Source organism: Malus domestica, chromosome 07 (assembly GCF_042453785.1).
Source record: "Malus domestica chromosome 07, GDT2T_hap1".
Taxonomy (NCBI): domain Eukaryota; kingdom Viridiplantae; phylum Streptophyta; class Magnoliopsida; order Rosales; family Rosaceae; genus Malus; species Malus domestica.
In genome coordinates this window covers 23,944,369-23,971,540 of record NC_091667.1, presented here as the reverse complement: position 1 = coordinate 23,971,540, position 27,172 = coordinate 23,944,369, and the positions used below count along the sequence as shown (strand labels likewise).

Genomic DNA, 27,172 nt, shown 5'->3' with positions numbered 1-27,172 from the left:
TGTTTGTAACCATTAGATAAAAATCTAACGGTCTACAATACTTGATCAGAAGTATCATTTCCATTGGCTAAGGAGAAGATCCAAATCCCAAAAACAAATGCAGGGTGCAAATTATAAAAACGAGCGTATCATTTCATATCGAATGCTTTTGGACTTGTAATTCAATGTGGGAAAAGGACGTGTAACTGCCTCTGACAGATTTTATGAAGTGGGAAGATTCCAAGTGTTATAAAGTAATCCTAAAGCTAAACTTCCAAGAGGGGTTGTCTACCAAAAAATTCAAAGGAAAAAAGTAAACTTCCGAGAGGGGTTGATCAAAAAGACAAAAATATATAAATAAAAAATAAAAGCGTGGCATGTCAGCAAACTTGTTTGGGAAGTCCGAGACTTGATTGGCTGGATCAAATAGTACTGATTATTCTGAAGTGACTTTATAAAATACTTGTAGCTGCACCTTCTTCTCATTTCACACAAACACACACGCACACACGCACACATACGCTGAGAGAAAAGAAACACATGGAAACACCGGGAAGAAAGAGAAAAACAAGAGGAGGAGGGGGTTCAGGGCAGGTAGGGTTCAGATTCCACCCCACCGGGGAGGAACTGGTGGACCATTACTTGAAGCTCAAGAAACAGGACAAGGATTTCCAAGCTGAAAACATCCCTGAAGTCGATGTCTGCAACTTCGACCCTGGGGATTTGGCTGGTAATTATTCAGTCTCTCCCACTCTTTCTTCACTGTTTATTTATCATTATTCATAAAAATAGTATATTGTTTTGTATTTGGTATGTGGTTTTGAAGAACTGAATTGGATTGGCATCCATTTCGTGTTTTGATTTTATTTGGTGCTGTTGGTGTACTTGGTTTTTTCTCGCTAACAATTATGTATGAGCTCCCAAGGGGAAAAATTTGCTCTGTTTTTAGTACTTGGTTTTTCAAGACTTGAATTTGGTTGGCCTCAATTTCTTGGTTCGAATTGTTGCAATTTTCAGCTCGCATGCCATCCGACGATATGGAGTGGTACTTCTTCGGTCGAAAGAATTATAAGTACAAGAACAGCAAGCGGTCCAACAGAACCACACCAGGAGGCTACTGGAAAATCACAGGCAAGGAGCGTGATATCAAGGTTCGGCGGTCCAAAGCTGTCATTGGTAAGAAGAGGACCTTGACGTTCTACCGGCGTTGTGAGCCTAAACCGAAAAAAACCAACTGGGTCATGCACGAGCACGATCGCATTGATAGTGAAGCCAATCCTAAACTGCCTCAGGTCACTCTCTTTTCCAGTTGCAGAGTTTGCTATTTTGTTCCTTGTTTATTATCTTTGGATTATGCAACATCAAATTTGTGTGTTGGATTGATGTTTCCGTGTTTAACATACATTTAGTAATAGTTTTGAAGTGTGGCAATTGGATTGGATCTATAGCTCATAATATTGTTGTCCAACTTATGCTGAAGGATTTCGTTATCTGTCGCATGAAGAAAAAATCCGATGAGGAGGATACCTCAATCGGTGAAGTTGAACTTGGCAGCTGTAGTGTGTCTAATGTTGAAGATCATGCTGCAGCTGTTGTGACTCCAGGGGTGAGAATGAGAATCGTCTGGTCTTTTAACATTTATCTCATGGATCACGAGAAATTTATCGAAACTTATGCATCACTCTTTGATTCTCTTCAGTCACAGGATAACAGTTCCTCTACACCCCTATCATCCGGATACATAGAGCTGGAAGATGTTCTGCAAGCCAATGGCACCAATGATGATTGTAATGCAATACAATCACCATTTGGAGATAATAATTATTCTTATATTAATAAGAATGATATTTCAACCTGTGATGAAGGTGAACCTCATAGTTTCACCGTATCTGATTTAAAAAATGAAGCTCCACATAATATGTCTCAACAGGTGAGAATAAAAATGCTTATTTGAATATTTCTATATGAACTTTAATAATACAAAAGTGTATCAAAACTTAACCTGCTTGTTTGTGATTTTTAATCCAATTATGTGTTCAGTCCCAAAACGACATGGATTCACTCTGTTTACATGTCGCCCAAGAGTCACCAACATGTGTTATATCCAAGAATAATGTTTCTACCAGTGATGATGATGAACAATTTAAGAACTCCATTTCTAATTTTGAAAATCAAGCTACGAATAAAAGGATTTCAGAGGTAAGAATGAGTCTCTTTAAACATTTTCTTATATGAACTTCTTATGGATATATTTAAACTTTGCTCTTGTTCATGATTCTTAATCTAGGTATGTCCTCCACCAGAAGAAGATATGGAATTTCTCTTTGATCTACCATTTTTCTTTGATCTACCTCAACTAGAGGACTACACACTGTAGCCACCAATGAAAACAACAGTGGGAGATGTTTTGCATGACAGTGAGTTTCAATCCCGAATATGAAGCTAATTACTTTTTTCCCACCAAGTTCTTGAATAAGGTTATAGTTAACTATGATTATTAGTCCTATGAAGAAGTAACATAAACTTATTTTGAATGACAGCAAGCTATCGAAGTGCAGGAGTGGTACGAACACCAAAGTAGTGTCATGGATGTGTAAAATGCTATTATGCATTAGCTAAAGGAGAATAGTAAAGAGGGCTTTTGAATTAGGCATGGAAGAGGTAGCTCACAGTAACTGAAGGCCTTCTTTCAAGTTCGTGGAAATATCTCCCTGAAGTCGTTAATCAAATCCTCCACGGAATAATGTTTCGACCAAGCCATAATGCGCCTTATTGGCAATGCTTTTGTTTGTTCTGAAGCTCTTGCTGCGTGTCTGCTGTAGTATCTATCAGATGACATATTAGTGTTACTTGAGATGTATTTTTGTTATATTTGGAATGACTATCAAAACATATGGTTGTAGTTTAAGGTGCTACACCTTTTTGTAAGTATCCTTTTGTATTGTTTATCAGGGAAAAGGATCATCGAGGATCCAGTGATCCTGTGATCGTGACCGTTCATCGTATATCGTGTGATCAGTTGTCGTTAGATACTATTTATATTTAATCGCCGGATCCTTTTCCGTTTATCAGAACCTCTTAACGTTGAACGGGCTTTTGCATATTCTTCTCTCTTTCTATATATGCAATGTCAATTGTTACATGTTGTATTATGTTACACCCAATTAAGGAGAAAAGAGATCGAAAGGATACACGGCTGCAAACGGCTGCAATTTGGCAAGCAAAATGTGCCCATGAACATGGCAGTGCTGCAATTTGGCAAGCAAAACGTGCCCCATGAACATGACAGTGCTATAACCACATTGAGAAGTGATGAGGAGATCGACATCGAATTGAGCGAACTATTTGAAGTTGAAAAAAGATCGAAAACTCAAAGTTGGAGGCCGGTGGTGGGCATTTGGGAAAGTCGGGCCGATCTGATGTCTTCATTGAAGCGGCGATACAGAAGAAGAACGAAACGAAGTGAGAGGTCGGTGTTAGGGAAAAGAGTAGTCTCATGCTCGACGACCGGGAGAAGCAAAACGAAATTAGGATTTGGCCAAAAAAGAAGCAACGCTATGGATACCAAAAAATGTGGTTCCTAATGGAATAGGTAACGGCCGACTAGCCAAACCACCTCCGCCAGCCGGTTAATTTCTGTCGAAATTCATGTGTTTGAAGCAAGTTCATCTCCACAGGAAATTCCCAAGTGCTATGTCTTTGAATCCATTGATCCTAAAGCTCTAGATTCATTTATTCTACATTCTTCCTGTTCGTGGCAGGAATTTCCGCTGGGGATGTTTCCTGGCCGACGAGCACACAGCTCCCCTGGAGGTTGGCGCCGGTTGAGGGCTGCTGTCGGGCTTCTGCTTCGTTTCTGGGCGTTGTCGGGCAAGTCTCGTCGGGCAAGACTCTTCGGGCAAGGCTCTTCGGGTAAGGCTGAAACAGAAGGACAGAGTTAACTTTGAGAGGTGCCTTTGTGGGGCCTTAGGTATAGGCCTTGAGGCTCACAATCAAGGTTAACATTTAGGTGCTCAGGCGTGCCACTGCCATCTTTAGCATGGCAGATGTAAAATGCTTGTCGTTCTTTCATTGTATATATATATATATATGTATCCAAGAAACCGTGTTTAGTTATAACAGGTGCCTTTGTGGGGCCTTAAATGTAGGCCTTGAGGCTTCCCATACATAACTAAACCAGTACTCGAACGCATCATATGTATTCTTGTGATTGTAGGAGTCTTCTAACTATTATATTTCTGATTACCCGAATCCAAGGAATAGAACGAACCCAAATAGGTGCCTTTGTAGGGCCTTAGGTGTAGGCCTTGAGGCTTCCCATCAGAGTTCATTCTTATGCTTAGACTCTTAAGATCGCTAAATAGGATGAATCCAAATGGATGCCTTTGTGGGGCCTTAAGTGTAGGCCTTGAGGCTTTCCATTAGAGTCCATCCCATGCTTAAGCGTTCTATGATAATCATGATATAATAGAAAGAAAACTAGAAGGTAGGTCGATTACTTGCGCCCCAAGTAACTTCGGACTTCTCGTTTATCAAGGATTGTCGTGGATGGGTTAAGTCCACATAAAGTTCTTTTTTATGCCTTGAGGCCAAGGACTTTTAAACTAATCAGATTTACATGCCTGCGGGCTTAGGACTTGGATCTAATTTAAGCATTGAAGATATATTTAAATCAGATCCAAGTGTCAAAAGCTTTGTCATCGTGATTTTACTAGAGACAACTTGTATATAACTAAAAACATACAACATATCGCTAGACTTTAAAGAAAGAAAAGACAAAGACAGAACAAACAGGTCGGGCAAGATTAAACCTTATCAATTAAGGCTGATCGTCTTGCAGGTCCCTATCTTTGTGGTTATGTCAAAGGTCTGAAAGCTTAGGTGGAGAGGGGAAAGGAGAATACAAAAGGGTGAATCGATACTACAACAAGTTTGAACAAGGTAGCAGAGCTATTACAAAGTTTAGGAGAAAAGATTATCCCGAGGGGGATGAAAGCTTGGGCTGACTACAGCTTCGTTTGAAGGCAAATCTGACTTTTTGAGCAGAGTTTGTGCTTTTGTTTGTTTGATTGAGTGTCTTTATTCCTGTCTTCTCTTCCTCCTTTTATAGACTACTCAGTTTGGCTCCTGTAGCAACAGCTTTGCCCGAATGCGGTCTGAGGGTGATGACTCATCAGCTTTATTACATGTAATGCCACCATAAAGTACTTTATGGGCTGTGCAGTCTGATCAGTCTATACCACTTGGTCCTTGGGTAGGTAGGCAAGTGGCCTTTGTGAATTGTATCAAGTCAGAAAAGGCCATTTCCTGCCTTCCCAAGTCTCGGCTGGGCTTTAATCTTCTATTCCTCCAGGCCTCCTTTTGGGCCGACTCCATCTTTAGGCCAAAAATTAAGTTTTAATCCAAACAGTGCCCGCTTCAATTAATGTGAAGGTTGGAATCTCAAGCGTCGACATTGATTGAATACCCGTATGCATGCATATCCGTCCTTGGAAATTGGTGCTTCCAGTGCCCCTTGCTCTTTTCATGACCCTTGAACTGTCCTTTGAGCTCTATAAAATCTAGCTCGGGACTTCTCTTACAAAACCACCAACTTTCCTTTGGTTCTGGCCTTCAACTTCCATCCATCTTGAGCGTTCTTGTTTTCTCTTAGCAACTGAGAAATGGGTTCCTTAGGTTTTGAGTGGAGTTTCCTAAAACTCCCTTTTCGCGAGAAAAGGAGGTTTTAACTGATGACTGCTATCTCCAACACCCTTGGTCGACCGCCCCTCTATCTCCAACACCCCTGGTCAGGCGGCTTCCTCCTGATGGTTTGTCCTCCCGCAAGTTGCGGTGATAAATCGGACTTCACCATCACATATGGTGACAGCCCCGTTGGAGGATCCTCTACCAGGCCCATGTTGGCCGCACAACCCGATCACCCGATTGGGTTCCATCCATGAAGACGTCGGGAAACCAGTTGAAGACACCACCATACTCAGAGAGAATTAAATGTAATACATAGGATTGGAACTCTGTAAATTTCATCAATTTGTCGACATGAAATAAATACTATTTTAGCAATTTCTGTCTTTCTGCCCTCTTTGAATGTTTGATGAACAAAAACACTGCATATGGGATTCCCGAAGCTTGCTTCACTCTGCCCCCTCTTCAATGTAACAATCCCTAACATCCCATAATGTAGGACAATATTTCTTTAAGAATCTAACATTAATGGGATGTTTCTGCCTATTTCCTTCGAGGTCCGCTAGGTAGTATCCTCCTTTATTCAAGACTTGACTGATAATGAAAGGACCTTCCCATGTCGGGCTCCACTTTCCAAAACCCCGAAGCTGAGCTCCCAGCGGGAGGACTGTTTTCCATACTAAATCTCCCTCTTTGAAAGACTTTACCTTCATCTTCTTGTTATAAGCTCGGGCAACAGCTATCTTTCCTTCCTGAATCTGGTTCAAGGCTTCAATTCGGGCTGCATCCAGATCTTCAATACCTTGACACATAGCTTCGATATATTCTGTACTATGTAACCCAAATTGGTTTTGAATTCTTACGGAACCAACGTTGATCTCCATGGGGAGCACTGCATCTTGCCCGAACGTCAAAGCATAAGGAGTTGTGCCGGTCCCCGCTCTTTTGGAAGTTCTGTATGCCCACAACGTGTTCCCCAACATCTCATGCCACTTTTCTGGACTATCTGTCACCATTCTTTTAATAATGTTGACCAGGATCTTGTTGCTAGCTTCGGCCTGCGCATTTGACTGAGGGTAGTACAGACTGGATTGGATCATCTTTATCTTATACTTGCTTGCAAACTCCTCGACTTCTTTTGAAATGAAAGATGGCCCACGGTCCGTCACTATAGTCTCGGGCACCCCATATCTGTGCAGGACCTTGGTCTCGATAAAATTCTTGACTACGGTGGAAGTTACGGATTTTACTGCTGATGCTTCCACCCACTTGGTGAAGTAATCCGTCGCCATAATTATAAAAGTATGCCCTTTACTAGAAGCTGGATAAATTTGCCCGATGAAGTCCATCGCCCATCCTCGGAACGGCCAAGGCTTGACCACTGGATTCAAAGGTACTGAAGGCACGTGTTGGAGAGGTCCATGCTTCTGACATTCTTCACAACCGCGGGCATAAGACTTGCAGTCTTTTTCCATGTCGGGCCAGAAATAACCGTACCTTCTGAGTAGCCATCTCATCTTTGTCCCCGCTTGATGTGCTCCACATATTCCCTCATGTACTTCGGCCATCACTCTCATGGATTCTTCCTAGCCTAAGCATTTTAACAGTAATCCATCCGGGGTTTTTCTCAGAAGGTTCTTCGCCCATAAGACATATTTGGTTGCTTGCTGTCTATTCTTCTTACTTGTAGGTGAAGAAGGATCCTTCAGGTGATAAATGATGGGTGCCCTCCAATCTTCCATCTTGGCTTCTAGAACCATTACATCCAAACTAAACCCCCGATCCAAGATGGAAGGAAGGTTTCTTGTTTGAATCTCGACATTTACTCCATACTTTCTTTCCTGTATTGGCACTCCTGAGGCGAGTTGCGCCATTTCATTGGCTGCTAAGTTAGATCCCCTAGGAATATGATTGACTGATATCTCGGATTCCTAGAAACTCAACAATTGTGTTGCTGCCATATAGTACCCCGCCATAGTGATATGTCTGCACTTGAACTCGCCATTTAGCTGGTTTACTACCAACTCTGAATCACCAAAGACTTCTACCTCTGCTACCCCCAAATCCAACAGGATTTCCAGACCAATAATCAATGCCTCATACTCTGCCCGATTATTAGTATTTTGTTGGTAATCGAGCAGGAATGAGTAATAATGATAAACCCCCTGAGGATTTATAATCACAATCCCAGCTCCTGCAGCCTTCTGAGTGTGGGATCCATCGAAATATAGCTTCCAAGGAGTAATCCATAGGCCCGTTACTCTTCTTATCTCTTGCTGGATCTAATCTTCTTTGCCCGAAACATCACTTCTTGGTGGGATCCAAATGCTAGTAACCTCCAAACTTCCTGGGATATTGATTACCTCACTTTGAGGTTCCTGATGCTCGGTCAAGAAATCAGCTATTGCCTGGCCTTTGACTGCCCTTTGAGGTACATACTGAAAGCTGAATTCTGACAGTGCTAGAATCCACTTCCCAATCTTTCCTGCTAGCATAGGCTTTGACAACATGTACTTTATCACATCTGTTTTGGCAATGATGTGTACGAGACAAGGTAACATATAATGTCTTAGCTTGCTGGCTGTAAAATATAGAGCCAAACACAATTTCTCCACTGGAGAATATCTTGTTTCTACTTCGGTCAAAATTCTGCTGAGGTAGTATACAGCCTGCTCCTTTCTACCTTCATTATTTTGAGCTAGCAAACTCCCAATTGACTTTTCCGAAGCAGAAATATATAGCTTCAAGGGCTTTCCCCTTTGAGGTGGTACCGGTACTGGTGGAGAAGTTAGGTAGGCCTTGATGCTGTCAAATGCCTGTTGGTGGGTCGGCCCCCACTCGAAATTTTCTTTATCTTTCAACCTTAGTAAAAGAGTCAGCGGTTGGATTTTGCCTGCTAAATTGGCAATGAATCTCCTCAAGAAGTTGATCTTGCCTAGTAGTCTCTGAAGCTGCACTTTGTTGGTGGGTGGAGGTGACTCCAATATTGCCCGAGACTTGTTTTTGTCCACTTCCACACCTCTCTGATACACCAAGAATCCCAAGAAGTTGCCCGCTCTTACTCCAAATGCACACTTCTTTGGATTCATCTTCAATTTGTGGATCCGCATCCTTATCAATGCTTGCCTGAGATCTACTAGATGCTGTTCTTCTGTTTTAGATTTCACCACGATGTCGTCGATATAGACCTCCATGCTCTGGCCGATTAGATCATGAAAAATGGCATTCATTGCTCTTTGATATGTTGCGCCAGCATTCTTGAGCCCGAATGGCATGACCAGATGTTCATATGCCCCCACATGACCAGGACACCTAAAAGCTGTTTTATGAATATCATCTGGAGCCATCTTTATCTGGTTATATCCGGCATTTCCATCCATAAAAGATAAAACTTTATGCTTTGCTACTGCATCTATGGACAAATCAGCCATAGGCATGGGGTACTCATCTTTTGGTGTAGCGCCATTAATATTTCTGTAATCAACACAACATCGTACTGCTTTTGTTACAGCTTTTAAAACGGGTACGATGTTGGCTAACCACTCCACATATTTGGCTGGTCTGATAAAGCCAGCTTTCACTAGCCTCTCAATCTCTTCTTTGACCTTTTCTTCTATCTCCTTTGACATCCTCCGTGGTGCTTGCTTGACCGGTTTATATCCTTCCTTGATAGGCATTCTATGTTCCACCAAGGTTGGATCTAACCCTGGCATCTCGGTGTAATGCCAAGAAAAACAGTCTTTGAATTCTTGCAGGAGACAAATAATCCTGGCCCGATCCTTGGCCCCTAATAAACCACTGATCTGTATTGGTCTTGGATCATTCTCTGTGCCTAGATCAATAACTTCCAAAGGATCTTGAACTTCGGGTGATGGTTTATCAGGTTCTGCACATAAAAATTCGACCAATTCTGGGCTCTCGGGCAAGTCGTCTAGCCCATCTAGATCATATATGCACTCGGCCATCTGAATAGCCTTATCCAGTTATTCACTGCAAGATTCCTCTTCATTTTCATGCTGGCTGGTCGAAGCTTCTTCCTGCCATTCTTGCTCTTCTTGCTCCCTCTCTTGTCTTCTTCCTTTCCCATATACCAACAGCTTTTTAATCAGGGATCTGACTGCCATGACCTGATATTTCTTCTTTTGTTCAGTCATTGATGGTGTAGGGAAATTGGTATGAGACAGGGTCTATCCCATTCCTCCTTAGTAAGGAGCATTCCTTGTTCCAAAAGCTTTTGGGCCGTCACCTTGGTAGGGCGGCCGTTCTTATCAGCTCCTGAACATTTCAAGATTCCTACGTTGGGATTGTAGAAACCTGTTTCCGCAACACTGGCCGAGGGGAGGAACGGCCGTGTTTTGGCCTCTACTATATCCCAAAAGCCTGGTCCTTCAACACCCGCCTCATGATATACCGCCACTTGTTGATGAAGAGTGGAAGGTATGGCTAAACTTTGATAGATCCAATCTCTTACGAGTAAGGCTCCGTAAGTGGAGGTGCAGTCCACCACAAAGAATGCCAGCATTATCTTTTTGGATCCCAAGTCCACCTCCAAAGGTAATATGCCATGAGTCTTAGTGATGGCACCTGAGAAGCTAGAGACCGTAAGGTCCGTGGGAATAAGATCTTCCGTACCTCTCCCCATCTTCCTCATTTGCTTGACCGGTAACACGTTAACCGCTGCTCCTCCATCAATCAAAATTCTTTTGAAGGGCACACCTTCTAGGTGAGCTGAAACATATATAGGCTTCAGATGGTTGGCCAATGAAATACTCGGACGGCTAAACACCATCTCATTTGTGTAAATCCTTAGAGGACCACCTTTGGATGTTTTTGAGGGCTCAGCTTTGCCAAAGTCTTCTTCTTCCGCTATATCCACATTGACTTGTGCCATTATTGGCTCGGTTGTTAAGTAATCACCCTCCATAGTAGTAGGTTGATCAGGTCTGACACCAAAAGTGGCGGATAATATATACGCCATGTTGATGTGGAAATTACTGGGCTCGAGTACATCCTCCTTCTTGCTCCCAATATGGTCCATGAATTCATCTAACCAGGCCATCGCATCGGCTGGGAGCAGAGGTTCTGGTATCCCCTCCTGTTGTAGTTGACCCATGCCCTCGTACAACGTTTGTTTTGGAACTTCACCAAAGGGATCCACCAATGGCAGAGAAAGTGGTCTTGCAACGGTTCCCATGTGAATAGGCTCTGGCTTCCATCCAGGAGTTGGTACCATGATCGGATCTTCTTGAGCTCTTCTCAAGATCCTATACTTCCCAGGATGTTGGCTCTGCGGCACATGATCCCCCACCCCTTCAGCTTTGTTGTTGGCTTTCTCTACCTCCTTCTTATGTCGCCAATGGAGCTGGCTACTACCTCTAGATGTTGCTCTTTCCAACTTTTGAGTTTTTGAGGTTTCAGAGGTAGTGGGGGTTTTTAAGGAATTCATGTAGGCCTTGTGCTGCCTTTGAACCCTCCTGATCATAGAGGCTCCCATTGGTTTGGTAGGCTGTCCGTTCTTTCCGACTACATACCATTTCCGCCCGAGGTGGGCAGAATTCCCTTTTCTGTCGGGATTAGCTATCCCATCAGTTCTCTTGACTTCCCTCCTCATCTGGCCATTATGAGGATAATCTGCACCTCTTTGGATTGTGGCCTCCATTTTTTCTGCCTCGTCAGAAGCTTCATGGTTTCGAAACACTTCTGACAAAGCCTTGGGCTGGGAATCACCTCCTAAGCGTTGAAAAACACTTCGGGAGGTGTCCTTCCTTGTTGCCTGCTTATTTCTCTCGCGGGCCTCTCTTCTTGCATCTTCTTCCTTCCTCCTGATTAACTCGTGATCAATGAGGACTCCAGCCGAAGGAATCTCGAGCTCACACTCACACTGGCATTTACTGCACATAACCATCCCTTTGATTATGGCAGCCTTTGGATACACGGGTAGTTTGTTTATTTTCTCCGTAGGTTTCTAGGCCAGTCTTTCTTCTTCTTCCCTTGTAATCTTCCCTTTTCCCTTCTCCGCCCATGTTATATTCAGCATATTTATAGGGGCATCCGGAAAGGGACATGCAGGGTTGATTATCACGTCCATCCCGTCTGGCTGGTTGTTTTCACGTCTTTTTCCTCTGGGAGGAACAACTACATCAATATCACTTCTAGAGCTCGTGGAGGCTTTCTCCAAGCGTTGCAACATTTGAAATAACGTGTTCTGCAAGTCTTCTGGCATATCCGTTTCTCTATCTTCTTATTGGTAAATCCCACCGGGCGTGCCAAAACTATGTTCGTGGCAGGAATTTCCGATGGGGATGTTTCCTGGCTGACGAGCACACAGCTCCCCTGGAGGTTGGCGCCGGTTGAGGGCTGCTGTCGGGCTTCTGCTTCATTTCTGGGCGTTGTCGGGCAAGTCTCGTCGGGCAAGACTCTTCGGGCAAGGCTCTTCGGGCAAGGCTGAAACAGAAGGACAGAGTTAACTTTGAGAGGTGCCTTTGTGGGGCCTTAGGTATAGGCCTTGAGGCTCACAATCAAGGTTAACATTTAGGTGCTCAGGCGTGCCACTGCCATCTTTAGCATGGCAGATGTAAAATGCTTATCGTTCTTTCATTGTATATATATATATATGTATCCAAGAAACCGTGTTTAGTTATAACAGGTGCTTTTGTGGGGCCTTAAATGTAGGCCTTGAGGCTTCCCATACATAACTAAACCAGTACTCGAACGCATCATATGTATTCTTGTGATTGTAGGAGTCTTCTAACTATTATATTTCTGATTACCCGAATCCAAGGAATAGAACGAACCCAAATGGGTGCCTTTGTGGGGCCTTAGGTGTAGGCCTTGAGGCTTCCCATCAGAGTTCATTCTTATGCTTAGACTCTTAAGATCGCTGAATAGGATGAATCCAAATGGATGCCTTTGTGGGGCCTTAAGTGTAGGCCTTGAGGCTTTCCATTAGAGTCCATCCCATGCTTAAGCATTCTATGATAATCATGATATAATAGAAAGAAAACTAGAAGGTAGGTCGATTACTTGCGCCCCAAGTAACTTCGGACTTCTCGTTTATCAAGGATTGTCGTGGATGGGTTAAGTCCACATAAAGTTCTTTTTTATGCCTTGAGGCCAAGGACTTTTAAACTAATCAGATTTACATGCCTGCGGGCTTAGGACTTGGATCTAATTTAAGCATTGAAGATATATTTAAATCAGATCCAAGTGTTGAGAAAGCTTTGTCATCGTGATTTTACTAGAGACAACTTGTATATAACTAAAAACATACAACATATCGCTAGACTTTAAAGAAAGAAAAGACAAAGACAGAACAAAGCAGGTCGGGCAAGATTAAACCTTATCAATTAAGGCTGATCGTCTTGCAGGTCCCTATCTTTGTGGTTCTGTCAAAGGTCTGAAAGCTTAGGTGGAGAGGGGAAAGGAGAATACAAAAGGGTGAATCGATACTACAACAAGTTTGAACAAGGTAGCAGAGCTATTACAAAGTTTAGGAGAAAAGATTATCCCGAGGGGGATGAAAGCTTGGGCTGACTACAGCTTCGTTTGAAGGCAAATCTGGCTTTTTGAGCAGAGTTTGTGCTTTTGTTTGTTTGATTGAGTGTCTTTATTCCTGTCTTCTCTTCCTCATTTTATAGACTACTCAGTTTGGCTCCTGTAGCAACAGCTTTGCCCGAATGCGGTCTGAGGGTGATGACTCATCAGCTTTATTACATGTAATGCCACTATAAAGTACTTTATGGGCTGTGCAGTCTGATCAGTCTATACCACTTGGTCCTTGGGTAGGTAGGCAAGTGGCCTTTGTGAATTGTATCAAGTCAGAAAAGGCCCTTTCCTGCCTTCCCAAGTCTCGGCTGGGCTTTGATCTTCTATTCCTCCAGGCCTCCTTTTGGGCCGACTCCATCTTTGGGCCAAAAATCAAGTTTTAATCCAAACACTTCCAAAGATCCACTTCTAATCCACCTGCCGAATTATGGAAGAGTTTGGAATCGAACAAAAAATCAAAGATGTCTAGTCAACTAAATTCCACTCCAATGGCCAAGATATGTGGAAGAGACAACCGAAAAAAGTGAATAAAAACAAGTCTCAAGCTTTGAAATTTAAGAAAACACAAAAATATGCAGTGCCTCATTGTCTTGCATCCACACCAAATTTTAAAGCTACACAGTGGAAGAAAGGAACATGAAGAAGAAACATGGAGTGGTTCCTCATTTCAATGATCCACCATCTTTGACTTAATCTCGGCATGGTCAGGTTGAGAACTTTAAACCAAGCGCTTGTAAGGAGGCAACCTAATCAGGTTCTTGCGTTCCTTATTTTTCGTTATTTTTTCATATTTTCTTCATTCTTTTCCCGGACTGGTCATTGCATGCTTTTGTTATGGTTTTACATTGCGGACAATGTTTAGTTTAGGTTTTGGGGGGGGGGGGGAGTACTTTGTTAGTATTTTATGTTGAGTCATCTGAATTTTTGTTTTTAAGGTAAAAAAGTTTAAGGTATTTATGTTCCAAGTTGATAAATATTGATTTCTTCATACATAGAATGTTTCGAGTATGTTTACTTTGTCATTGCAGATGTGTTTGGGGTGGTTTTATGGTTAAAAGGCCAAAGAAAGGAGAAGAATGCATGTAAAGTTCATATTTTGGTCTTAATTGATTTAACTGCCCAAATTATATTTAGATGTTTGCAAGTTAATTTGATGATGTCAACATGTTTAGAATATTGAATATGATGTTTTGGAATATGTTTGGGGATAAATTCGCTTATATTGTGAATTGATGGGTTTAAAGGCTCTAAAAGTGATAAATCAAGGAAGGTTGCTGCAGAAAAATTCCAATTTTTTTCTCATTAAATAACTTTTTGTGACGACCTTCATACAAATTTTATCGCTAAAGAAGCTGTACATATATTTAGAGACCATCTAGGGGCAATTATTTTGTCCCTAAAAAGTTTTTTTTTTTTTCCTTCAGAATTTCTCTTTTAAGGACGGCAACAATTTGGCTCAGATCCTTCATCTTGGAAGCTTATTCTTCTTTCCACTGGAGCCAAAAAATAGGCGTATCCTCTCTCTAATTTCTATCTTTTCATCTATAGGTGAATTGTGCATTTAGTGTTAAAAGGAGGAGGTAGAAAATAAATTTGGGGATAGGTGTTAGAAATTGTTTGAAATAATACGAATTTTGATTATAAGATGTTAAGGTTATCACTTTAATTTGTTTTGTTCCTGCAACATGAGTCCTAGACGCCAAGAATAGAAGATCAAGGTTCAAAAAGAAGGGCCGGCCGAATTACAAATGAAGAAGTCTCGATATATCTCAAATTCTAGTTTTCTCTAACCGTTCTTTCATAGCCCATAACCTAGCCTTACGTTACAATCATGATGAAGACCTAACAGGTTTATGGGAAAGTCTTGCTTAAGTGGTGAAGGTAAATACCTATGTTCTAAGTGTTTGATTCCTTTATGGATTTTTTTTCTTCATAAATTGTTATTTTTCATTACTACTCATATGTGGTAATATTCCGATTCCCTTTACATAAATTCATAACATATATTTGTTAAGAGTGAAAGCTTAGGTTAAGAAAATAAAGAGAGAACAATTCTCGAACTCTTAATTTGAGCCATTGGATCAAATTCAAAAGTGAAATATACGTCCATCAGTACTCAAGCAAAATGAAGGATCAACATCAGTTGAAGAAAAGAATAGTACAAGCTTGAACTTTGGCTTTTCAATCTCCAATTACATGAAGGATGAGATTCCTTTAAGAATAAAAACAAAGACAAAGTAAAGGCATGACAGGAAGGGAGTGGGATCCACACTCAAAGCCATTTCCACACCATCAACAAAACCTGGTTTGGCGGCATCATCGCACGACTTGCAAGTCAAAGAGCAGTGGCACTCACTTGGTTGGGTGACTTTTGTTTTATATATACAAACTTCACTTGCTATGCTTCTTCTGCTTTGTTCTCCCAAGGCAAAAGCATCTGATAATCTTGCTTCCAAATTTCCAAAACATTTGAACGAGGGATGGGAAACATCAGCAGCAGCACCGCCACATCAACAACCGGACAATCGGTGCCGGACATGGTGCTTGCGATCAGATTCCATCCCACTGAAGAGGAAATGGCAGACTTCTTGTGGAAGAAAATGAAAGGTCACAACTCCCAAGCCTGCCATTCCCTCCCTGTCATCGATGTCTGCAAGTTCGAGCCTTGGGATTTGCCTGGTAACCCGTTATTCTACCTCACTTTTTCTTTAAAACCAAGGTTTTTTTTTTTTCACTGTATGATTTTTGTGCATGCATAATCTTGTTTGATTTGTTCAAGACTAGGACCTCGTTTGGCATCTAGGATTAGATTGGATTAGATGAGTTACTAGGTTGATGGATGTATGTTGAATGAAGATATAGATATCAACTTCTAAGTTTGTCCAAATTGGAGGTAGAAGATGAATTCGCCACAGTGGAAAGTAAGAACTGGGTTTTGAAGAAAAAGTAGTCCATCTTAGACCTTCAATATAGTGAGTTCCCCAATTCAATCCAATTCTACACACCAAATGACCCTGAATCTAACAAGTTATCAAATCCAACCAATCCTAGACACTAAACAAGGATATTAAGTAGGTTAATTTCAAATTTTAAATATCTTTCTTTGTGTTGCAGAGCGCATGTTCCCTGACACTCGATATCAAGCTAAGGCATGGTACTCATTCAGCCAGCCTGATTACAAATACATCAATAGTCCTCGCTGCAACAGGATCACTGAGAAAGGCTTCTGGAAAATCACAGGCAAGCCACGAGATATCAGCTCCACACATGTCACTTGCAAAAAGAGAACCTTGACCTTCTACAAAGGTCGTGTGTCTAAATCCGAGAGGACTGGCTGGGTGATGCACGAGTACTATTTCACTAAACCTAAACAGGGTTCTAATACCAGTCAGGGGAGGGATCCGCTGAGGGACTTTGTTCTTTACCGCTTAAAGAAGAAGCCAGCTAATTCTATGTCTGATAACAAGAATCTTCAGGATACTTTGATCGGTGATGATTTAACTGATCCTGGTAATGGTAGTTGCATTGCATCTAGTTCCGGAAATGATCAAGCAGCTACTGCTGCTGCATTGAATCATGATATGACTCCAGCTGCAGAAGAACTTCTTGCATACCAAGAGCTAGAAGATGATCTGTTTGACAGTGGAAATCATGATCGTGGCGAACCTGGTGGCGGCATCTCATCTGATTCTACTGATCAAGTTCTACGTGACATGATTCAACAGGTTTGGTTTTATGTCCCCCTCGTATGTATATCTTTATTTAATTATTTTGTTTTCATAAACACGGGATTGGAGGGAGGTTTATGGATGTGTTGGTTCTCTCTCCTTCATGACTGAGACTAGCACTTAGTGCCTTTGACGGACATGAGCTAATCTCGCCCAGTCCTCTGTTTTATTAAGAAGAAGAAAGAAAAAAAACCACCTTTTTGAACATTTTCTGATGTAAACTTGATAATATGGAGCACAAAAAGTACATCAAACTTAGCACTTGCTTATTTTGTGATTCTTAATCTTGCAGTGGAAGTCGTGTGCTCCGGTAGGTGAATATCTGAATTCACTCTTGACTCTTCCTGAGTCACCTCAGCCACCTCAGCCACCTCAGCTTGGAAATGCTCCTGATGTCTGTAGTGATGAATTCGTTGATCCTAGTACTGGTGGCTGCATCACCTGTAATACTGATAACCAAGATGCTGCAATGAATCATATGATTTCCGCTGAAGAAGAAATTCTGGCATACAAACAGCTAGAACGTGCTTTGCTTGGCAATGGCGATCATGATGATGGTGAACCTGGTAGCGGCGGTTCATCTGATTTTAATGATCAAGCTGTAGATGATATGATTCTGGAGGTGAGGATGAGTACACGTTTTAAACATTCTGATGCGAACTTGGTAATACGAAACACAAGAAGTTATTAAAAATTTAACCTTGGCTTTGTTTTGTGCATCCTAATATGGCAGCTTTCTGCGGAGCTACAAAAAGATTCGGATTCACCCTTTCCTCCTACCGAGCCATCTCAGACAATTCAGCCACACCAGCTGGGAGATGCTGCGGACGTCCATAGTGGCAAATTCAGTAACTGTCCGTCTCCAACCAATTATGACAACGAATCAGTTATCAACATCGTTTATAATTCTCAAAATCGTGCTACAAGTGAAAGGATTTCCGAGGTGATGATGAATTTTTTATTATATAAACTTAATACGGTGCACTAGAAGTACATCAAAACTTAACACTTGCTTGTCATGATTCTTCATCCAGGCTTATTCTCAGCGAGAAGAAAATCGGGAATCACCCTTTCAACCGTTTGATCATTACCCATTGCAGTCACCATTATTTTCCTCAGAACTGGGAGAGCTTATGCTTGCCAATACCTATATTGGAGGCAACGAGTCGCAATCTTTAAATATAGAGCCTGCGACTCTTTTCCCGCAAAGTTCTTGAATAACAGAGGCATCGTACACTCCTTCCAATGGCTCCAACCTATAAGAGTCATTGTGATGGGTGTATGATGGGGATAGTGGAGTAACCAGTGATACTGACGCCGAGTTACTCCACGGACGTGCAAAAGAATATTCTGCATTAGCTATTGGAGAAACACTCCAATATTGTTAATGAACAACGATACTCTTATCTGTAGGAGAATATTAAGAGGGCCTTGTAAGAATGGGTCCCCAACTCTCTGATATTCTCCTACAAATACTTCAAAAACACTCAAAAACACTCACAGTTATCTACATTTCTGCAACCAAGTTAAGTAGTCTTTGAGGCACGACATTGCTTTTGGACAATTATGTCCAAATCTTTGTTGTGTGTCACAGAATCCCCAAGTTTTTATGCTTCAACCTTGTTAGGTGAACTTTTGTTGGTACAAAGGAACACCAGGAGATGCAAATGGTTGAAATGCTATCTGGAACTCTACCGTTCTCAGAGCGTGACGAGTCCAGATAAAGTAATAATGTCTTTTCTCACAAGCATTATTTGAAGACGATACTTCCTCTATCAACACAGCTACATGTATTCCTCAGACGAGTAGCTTCTATCCTACAGTCAAACAACACACGACTCCAATGTACACCAACATCCATTCCTGTCTACCCACATGGAGATGCTCCAAGAAGAATCCGAATGCAGGGCAGTGTCACGAAACAAGGTGAGGAAATCAAGCTGAAAACATGAAGTGAATACTCTCTGGCTTTGTCCCTGTGATTAAACGAATACTTTTATGTTTATCCCTTGACTCCAATAAGCTATTTGCTATGTTTACTGAAGTACTTAATTTGATTTTGTATGTGCAGGACAGTGAAGCTGCAGCTAGCGCATTGTATTGCTTTCTGCTCATACCGTTTGAAGCAGGCATGGAATGTGCGGTGAAATGAAGGGTTCTTTCAATTTCCAGGAAGCATCTCCATTATGCAATATCAAGTCGTCCATGGTAACAGTATTTCAATTCCAACCAAGTTCTATGATTTTCGATCAAAAGCGGATTTGCTTTGTTCCGCATTCACTATACAGGAGCTGCTGCTACATGGCTGCTGGAGACTCAACTGATACATTAACATAACCAGACACTAATGTGATGTCATGGTTATGAAAAGTGAGGCTTTGAGTTCCATCCTTGATGGAGTACTAGTTACAATTATATTTTTTGTTAAATGTATGATTAAAATCGAAGGTCTTAAACTTATCAATGACCTATCTTAACTGTGAAACACCAAAACTTGTATCTTTGTTAATATGGCGTTTATTATCATGTCCTTGAGAATGTTATATCAAAAGAAAATCATTCTTGTGAATGTGGCTTATTTTGAACATTTGAATGTGGAATGGAGTATTTTGTTTTGTTTTTTTCTTTTTGCTTTTGAACTGTGGCGTATGTTTTCTCCTATTTTTGCCATTTAAATACTGGTTTCGGGCATTTTACTGTCATGGCTCCTAATGTTATAGACCAAATGGAGCAATGAAGCAACGAATGAGGCAGAGAATTTGAATCTGAGATTTAATTTTAGGAAGAGAAGAATGATGAGACCAAGAGTTAGTTGTCATGTAAAGAACTTACTTTGACATATTTTTCTTCTCTTAAACCATTTAAGCTACAAACTCCTTGATAATTGTCAACGTAAAAGTTTTATGGTAGTCCAATCGATATAAAATCTAGACCACTCTCAAATTGTCGGACGGGTTCAAAATCATCTTCTAAAAAAGGAAACATATTGTAGCATTGTAAGTGTCTCAGGCTCTCAACCACGAAGGAAGCTTATGTTCCCCATAAAACTCCATTAGTAATATGAGTCGTAGCCTAACTCCTTAGAGGATCTCTAGTGTGAGATGCAAAATGCATTAAAATAGTCAATTTATATTTTTGAGTGGCCGAAGGCTCTTCAATAGGCGAGATGTAAAATACATGCCTTGATCGGAAAAAGAGAATTTGCATATTCTTTCCTTTTACATCTAAATGGCTCTCCGCTAGTCAAATTTCATGGAGAAAATTATATTCTCTTACTTGGACAAAAACGTCTTTGACTCACATCTTAGAGTCTAGGATGTCTCTTGCTTGGTTATCAAGAGTAATAAGGAACTATTTTTATAAATAAATAATGTCCCTTGCTTCATATGCATGGTAATAGTAAAGCAAAGGGAAGAAGAGCATAGAGTAAGGAATTTGAAGATGGGTTACATGGTATTCTTTTTTTTTTTTTTTTTCCCAATAGATAGTGTTTTTTTTTTTAAACTATTGATCTTCAATCATATTTTATAAATAATTTCCGTGCACTTTTTTCTCTTTTTCATACATGTATTTGATACATTTCGACTCAGAATGTTCACTTGGACTCCGAATCGAGTTGTGCTGACCGATACCAGGAAGGTAACAAAGCCATAAAGTGTAATGAGATGAAAAATGTGAATAAATTTAAACCTAAAAGTGCCTAAATACAAGTGCGCGTGTGAGCGGGAATGAACCAAATTCACACGTGATGCCAGAGTATAAGCGAAGTACAGTAAAGGTAGGATAAGAATTATACCATTAAAGGTAATCACCTATACCGAGATTTGCCAATAATCCTTATCGACACGAAAGCTTAGCTACTAAAACCTAGAGGGGCCAAAAATAAGGGTGAGTGAGTCTAAAAATAAAGCTTTGTAAAAACCTTTTCAAAAATGTATAACCCATCGCCATAAAACAAGTATAGTTTCCAAATATAACATACTACGTATAGTATGAAAATACTTACCGTAGCCAACAATATCTAAAAAAATGCAATACTTCACAAAAATTCGTAAATAAGCATATAACTTCCGGTAATCACAATATCACTGAAATAAGCATTCACATCGAGTGCTCATCGACACATGCTGACACACGAGTTCATGCATAGGTATTCTGACATGAACATGACTGGATGTAATAATGATTTACGCTTTAGTACTACAATCAAGTGAAGACTGGTGTTATGCGTAACACATACGAGTCCTAATTGCCTATAGCAATCTAGGATAGGACTGGCACCTACAATGGATCCAAAGTAAGTGTATGGTGCTATGCGAACATACACATAGAGGTGGGTTCGGTTTCGTTTTGTTCCCTTTTTTGCCAAAACCGAAAACCAAACCAAAGTTAATGTTATGTTCGGTTCAGTTTTTCTTCAGTTTTTTTTGTTTGATTTTTTTCAGTTTCGATTTATTTCTGTTCAATTTCAGTCCGGTTCAGTTTTTTTCATGATTTTTTTTAATATGGATATTGGTAAAGAAACAAATCTGCAACAACACTGCACATACTCATCAAACCACTATCTTCATCTACAAATCACAACAACAATTATATTCATTTAGCCGAAATTTAAATAACTAACAACCACACAACACAAAAATCGAACAAAATCTGCAAACTTGCTTACTCTTTTTCTTTGGGGTTTCACTCGATAAGTGTGGGCAAAGTTTAGAGTTTGCAAGACTTGTGGGCTGCTATTGATGCAGCAAAATACGAAGATGAGAAAAAAAAAAAAAGGATGATTAGAGAGCAAAACAGAATGAAGGTCCAGCTAGGGAGAAAAAAAGGGAGAGAAGAATGAAGGTGCGGCTGAAGTCCAGGAATGGTTAGGTGGTTTCTGGGTTTTAAAGGGTGGGTGGCTGCTGAGCTTTGAATCCGAGAAAGAGAGAAAGAGTCTGAGACTGAGTGAAGGCAGATGAGAAAGGAAAAATGAAATGAGAGAAAGTGAGTAGGGAAGTGTCGGCTCGGTTTTCGATTGAGAGGAAGGAAGGGTTAGGTGGTTTCTGCATTCTGAGATATAGAGAAAGATATTACGCGTGAGATAAGACAGAGAATAAGAAAGAGACATAGATAGAGTTTTGTAAAGCAAGCACCCATGTGCTTGATATAACTTTTGTCAGCACACGGTTTCTAGGTTGTAAAGAGAGATAACAGAGAATGAGAGAGAGAGAGAGACAGATTTCTGTCTTTAGAAAGCAAGCACCCATGTGCTTGATACAACTTTTGTCAGCCACATTTTAGTTATTTTAATAATATAATAATTGCCCATTACACATTCCAACACACACACACACACACATATATATACAAAACAGATAAATAAATAATTAAATACTAATTTAATTAATTTGGTTCGGTTTAGTTTTTTCAATTTGGTTCAATTTTTTTGGTTCAATTTGGTTTTTTCGATCTCGGTTTTTTTTTTTCAGTTTTCGATTTTTTGAACCTACCCCTACATACACATGAAGTCTGGCCCTAGCCTGAGCGAGTCCTGATACCATTGTAGCACACGATGAGCAATTCACGTAAATATAGTCATGCCACAGTGATTCAATAATTCTAGTCGACATAATACTATTCGTAGCCGTAAATCTAATTAAGACATCCCATAGGATTTATAATGATTTCCTAATTCTCATCATTACGTCGTTTCCTATAAACGTTAATTTAATTACGGCATCACATAGAAAATTCATTATTAGATGTATATATGGAAAATAAACAAATGTATATACTACATAAAAGAAAAGACCCACTCACAAATCATGTCGTCAAGTCTAACTCGCCTTGCAGGTATCGGGGGTCCTTGCAATGCGCTTCGCCTATAAATGAAATCATTTACGTAAATATATAATATACTAACGTATAAACGCGTTTTTAGTATAAAGACAACTAATAAAGAAATTATTCTAAAACCATCGAATTTCAAAAGACAGACGACGAATTTAGGTTCGGCACATCGAGAAATCGAGTTCCTCTACATGCTGCCACAAGGTGGTTACACTGGAAACCACACACTGCACGCGCTGGCCACCACGCTTTCCCACGCTCCGGTAACCACGCGGGCCCACGCGCCTTCTTCGCGATTCCCAGATTTTGCAGGTTTTCTTCCCAACTTTCAGAGCTCATTTTAAGCTCAATACTCAACCAATATCGATGATTCAAAAGTCAATTTAAAGCTAGAAATGTAAGGAACAAATCCTTACAAAATGGGGCTGAGTTATGGTCGGTGTTGGCCGGAAAAATGGCTTGAAAGTGGCTTGGTGGCCATGGTTTTTCCTTCACCAGTTTTATGGAAAATCCTCCCCAAGGTTTTTCTGCACTTGAATACCATCAAAACATTCATATGGCTTCAAAAATAGACTTAAGGCAACGAGAAGGGAATGATCGAGGAAGTCCCGAGGATTACCTAAGCCGTGAACGACAAGATTTACCAGAGATGAGGGTGGTCACAATGCCATTGCACAATGATGTGAGGGAGGATATTTGTGAGTGTTTTCCTTCGTTCTTAGGTTTGTAGAACTCACAGAGGGGGATGTGTGACCAAGGTGGTGTGATCGAGGAACTCACAGGAGAAAATGGCAAATGGTGGTGACTCGAGTTCGACGGAAATGGCAGCCGTATTGTCTATGTTTCGTTTGGTATGTGTCCGAGATGACAAGAGAAGAAATAAATGATAATAAAGAGTCAGTGAAGAGGATGGTGGTATCCTGATCTTGACGTCGGTGGTAGTAAATGGAGGTGAGAGTTTTAATGAGGATATACAAGGAAAGATAGAAAGAGAAATGATGGAAAAAATGAGAGAGAGATAGAGAAGAGTGTCTGAGAGTTATGGAAGGCACATGAGAAGGGAAAATTGTCATGCCCCGATCCCAACATACGTCCAAGATCGACACATGACGCCACCAAATATCCGTATCTCTAACTTACCTCGCCTCTGGGATACGACAAAGCATAACTCGAGAATCGAATCATATAGTAATTTTTCGTGCACTTTATGACTGCATCTAACCGCTTTGTTAGACTGCCTACGTACCTTAAACAAGGATAAAGCCATTCGTAGTTCACCATTTGTCAAACTTCAATCTTTTCGTAAAACACTTCGAGCAAAAATTATAGAGTACCACACTACACAGCAACCATACACAAAACAACAATTATCACCTTATCATGCACGCAGGTATGCCAATCCCACACATATGCTTTCCAATTCATCCATCATATAAATCACTATGTTTCACATAATACTGCAATTCATAGTATGCTACATCTCAAAGAACAGTCAACGAAGCAAAATGTTATTCTCACAATGATCAATGAGTCTATCATAATAATAACAATCATATCCAACGTCATTCCACAATCACTCCAATTATTCAGTCCCATGAATCACAAATGCACGATATTAACATTTAACTACATTAATATATCATCAAGATCACGTATCAATTCATGAAATTTAATAAAGGAATTCAATATAATTCCCTGCATGGATTCCAAGTAATAATAAGGTAAATCCAATTTATAAACACAATGTCTACTGTGAGAAAGAGTAGGGATTTCAAACCACTCAATAGAATCCAACCCGAAATATAATTGTCTATCGGAATGTACCAAGTACAACTAATCCTTAGGGATGAGCAACGGTTATGGCGGGCAGGTAACCGCGGTTATTTACCCATAATTGTTTAAGCTTTTACCCGCATAACTGTTTACCCGTTGGGTATTTACATAAACGGGTATACCCATACCCATAACCATTTATAAACGGTTAACCATACCATAACCGCATACCCATTTACCCATTTTTAACCCGTTTACTTTTTTTTACCCGTCTACCTATTTTTTTGACAACTTGAAAATTAAAAAGAAATTTGTCATAATTTTTTTTCTTCTAACAATTAAATACCGTTATAAATACATTTAACATGAATTTTTGTGTTAACGGCAATATTATTTATGAAATATGCGATGTCTCCCAATTATTTGACGGTCAATCTATTACAAGAATCATACATGGTTGTAGGTTAATATATATATATATGTGTGTGTGTGTGTGTGTGTGTGTGTGTGTGTGTGTAAGTACGCATCAGTATGCTAATAAGCTAATTTGATAAATATTTGGATTTTTATTTAGAAACATATGTTCATCGATCCAAGCCATTTAATTAATTTCTAATTTTTGGGTCAAATATTTATTGAAAACTCAAGGCCAATTTAATATATATACATATATATAGGTATGCATCAACTGACAATAACATGTTTCTAAAAACTCAAGGTAATCATGCAGGTAGTGATCACCCAAAGCAGATATACCAAGCATGATCACCCCTAAAATACGTATGGTCCCCCAACGTGGATATACCAAGTAGGACCACATCTTAACTTTAGGTAGTAATCACCCAACGATATACCAAGCATGATCACTCTTAGAATGCGTATAGTCCCCCAAAGCGGATATACCAAGCATAACCATATGCATAGTCTAATAACGTAGGCAGTGATCACCCAACGCAGATATACCAAGCATGATCACCCCTAACAGTCCCCCAACACGGATATACCAAGCAGGACTGTATCCTATAGCTCTAGGTAGTGATCACCCAATGCGGATATACCAAGCATGATCATTCCTAGAATGCTTATGGTCTCCCAACACGGATATACCAAGCAGAACATAGCATAATCTCATCGTGCATGTAGTGATCACCCAACGCGGATATACCAAGCATGATCACCCTTGAAATACGTATGGTCCCCCAATGCGGATATACCAAGCAGGACCATCCATGTACCACTCCTACATGGTGCAGTAAATTCAACACACAAACTACCTCCTACCTCCACACTTATGATTTACAAGATGAGCACATACACGTATAATGACACACCCTGACCCGAATCAGGGCATGCTGGCCGTCACGTGAGGGTGACATAGCCATGTGCACAGTGCGGAAGCAATAAGGATAATAGAGAATACGAATAATTAAAAACCAATTCATAAGAGTACTAGCTAAGGTAAGTGCTAGAAAATGTGTGAATACACAATCAGAGCATAAGTAGCCTAAGTTCAGTCCAGAAAATAAGTACTAATTAAACGACACCCAAAGATGCCCTACATTTGTGATAGTCTGTCAAAACCTCCAGTCAATCCTCTTGAGCCACCAACGAACAAGCTTATCTAAAACTTGGAGGGGCACAAAAACAGAAAGTGTGAGTGGGCAAAAACAAAGCTTTCCAAAACCATTTCATTATCAAATGCTCTAACCCCTCGCCGTAAAACATGTATAAATTTCCCAGAAGTGGAATATAAATATATAAGTATATATATATACACACACACATATATTTCAATTCATGCTTCGCATATCCATTTTTATAAGTATGCCATGCCAAAATATAAAGCAGAATGAGTAACTCAGGTGAAAATAAATTCATGGAAAATAACATATTAGTCGAAACCCCTGCAGAGGTCTATATGGCTGAATTCATAACTCATTAGTCAATCTAGCCAGAGTCACTGCAAGTGACCTATACGACACTAGACTGCATACGAGTCGGAACCACTGAAATGGTCTGTACAACAAGACTAGGTGTAATATAACTATGCTCCTTACTACATTCTCATTATAACTGTGCGATAAATCGCTAGTCACCTACGAGTCGGAACCACATATAATGGTTTTTACGACAAGACTGTGCACCTAAATTGGATCCAATGTGAGCATATGGTGCGGGAGGTGACATTAGATACATGCATGTGCCATATCTTTGGCTAACTCACTAACACCGGGGTGCAGGTTTATGAGCTCTATGTTCCTCAATTAATTAGAACCGTTATTCACATTCACAATTCATAACTTACCTAGGGCTTACCTGAGCATCCACAACACCACAATTATATATATATATATATATATATATATGCAAACATCATATGCATATTCTAAATGTAAAACATTTGGCATGGCAATTTAAGTCATAACTCATTTAAATGCATTTTCTAGGAAATATACCAAACATATACATATATATTCAAAACCAAAAGCCCACTCATTGGTATGTCGAAAGATTGTAGCCCCCGAGTCGCCCTTGACTACGCTCGTCCTCGAGATAAGTCTCTCCTATAAACAAAACAACTATAAAAACGTTAATTTAAAGCACATAACCAATACTAGCTAATCACTTCT

At 40.3% G+C, this 27,172-nt stretch overlaps 2 protein-coding genes across 5 annotated transcripts; both read left to right on the top strand.

The window, feature by feature from the left end:
* The first annotated feature begins 373 nt into the window (after positions 1-373).
* LOC103439461 (NAC domain-containing protein 71-like) lies at positions 374-2,984 on the top strand. 3 transcript variants are annotated; one of them, XM_008378024.4, is made up of 7 exons: positions 374-709; positions 997-1,271; positions 1,460-1,585; positions 1,679-1,909; positions 2,020-2,178; positions 2,267-2,396; positions 2,520-2,984. In XM_008378024.4, the coding sequence occupies exons 1-6, from the start codon at positions 520-522 to the stop codon at positions 2,354-2,356; spliced, it is 1,071 nt and encodes a 356-aa protein (XP_008376246.3). In that variant the 5' UTR covers positions 374-519; the 3' UTR covers positions 2,357-2,396; positions 2,520-2,984. The 3 variants fall into 3 exon arrangements, with proteins under 3 accessions (XP_008376246.3, XP_070680912.1, XP_028961610.2); XM_070824811.1 differs by having other exon boundaries at positions 1,460-1,909; positions 2,524-2,984; XM_029105777.2 differs by having other exon boundaries at positions 1,460-1,909.
* Positions 2,985-14,676: 11,692 nt separating this feature from the next.
* LOC139187573 (NAC domain-containing protein 53-like) lies at positions 14,677-19,506 on the top strand. 2 transcript variants are annotated; one of them, XM_070824808.1, is made up of 6 exons: positions 14,677-15,888; positions 16,324-16,934; positions 17,230-17,559; positions 17,671-17,880; positions 17,972-18,863; positions 19,009-19,506. In XM_070824808.1, the coding sequence occupies exons 1-5, from the start codon at positions 15,690-15,692 to the stop codon at positions 18,152-18,154; spliced, it is 1,533 nt and encodes a 510-aa protein (XP_070680909.1). In that variant the 5' UTR covers positions 14,677-15,689; the 3' UTR covers positions 18,155-18,863; positions 19,009-19,506. The 2 variants fall into 2 exon arrangements, with proteins under 2 accessions (XP_070680909.1, XP_070680910.1); XM_070824809.1 differs by having other exon boundaries at positions 15,619-15,928.
* Positions 19,507-27,172: the final 7,666 nt, after the last annotated feature.

Excerpts from the sequence above, each read along its gene's own strand:
- LOC139187573 (XM_070824808.1), top strand. The coding sequence starts at position 15,690 with ATGGGAAACATCAGCAGCAGCACCGCCACATCAACAACCGGACAATCG. Across the intron at positions 15,889-16,323 it reads CGAGCCTTGGGATTTGCCTG|AGCGCATGTTCCCTGACACT; the intron begins GTAACCCGTTAT and ends TTTGTGTTGCAG. Across the intron at positions 16,935-17,229 it reads TACGTGACATGATTCAACAG|TGGAAGTCGTGTGCTCCGGT; the intron begins GTTTGGTTTTAT and ends TTAATCTTGCAG.
- LOC103439461 (XM_070824811.1), top strand. The coding sequence starts at position 520 with ATGGAAACACCGGGAAGAAAGAGAAAAACAAGAGGAGGAGGGGGTTCA. Across the intron at positions 710-996 it reads CGACCCTGGGGATTTGGCTG|CTCGCATGCCATCCGACGAT; the intron begins GTAATTATTCAG and ends TGCAATTTTCAG. Across the intron at positions 1,272-1,459 it reads CCAATCCTAAACTGCCTCAG|GATTTCGTTATCTGTCGCAT; the intron begins GTCACTCTCTTT and ends CTTATGCTGAAG.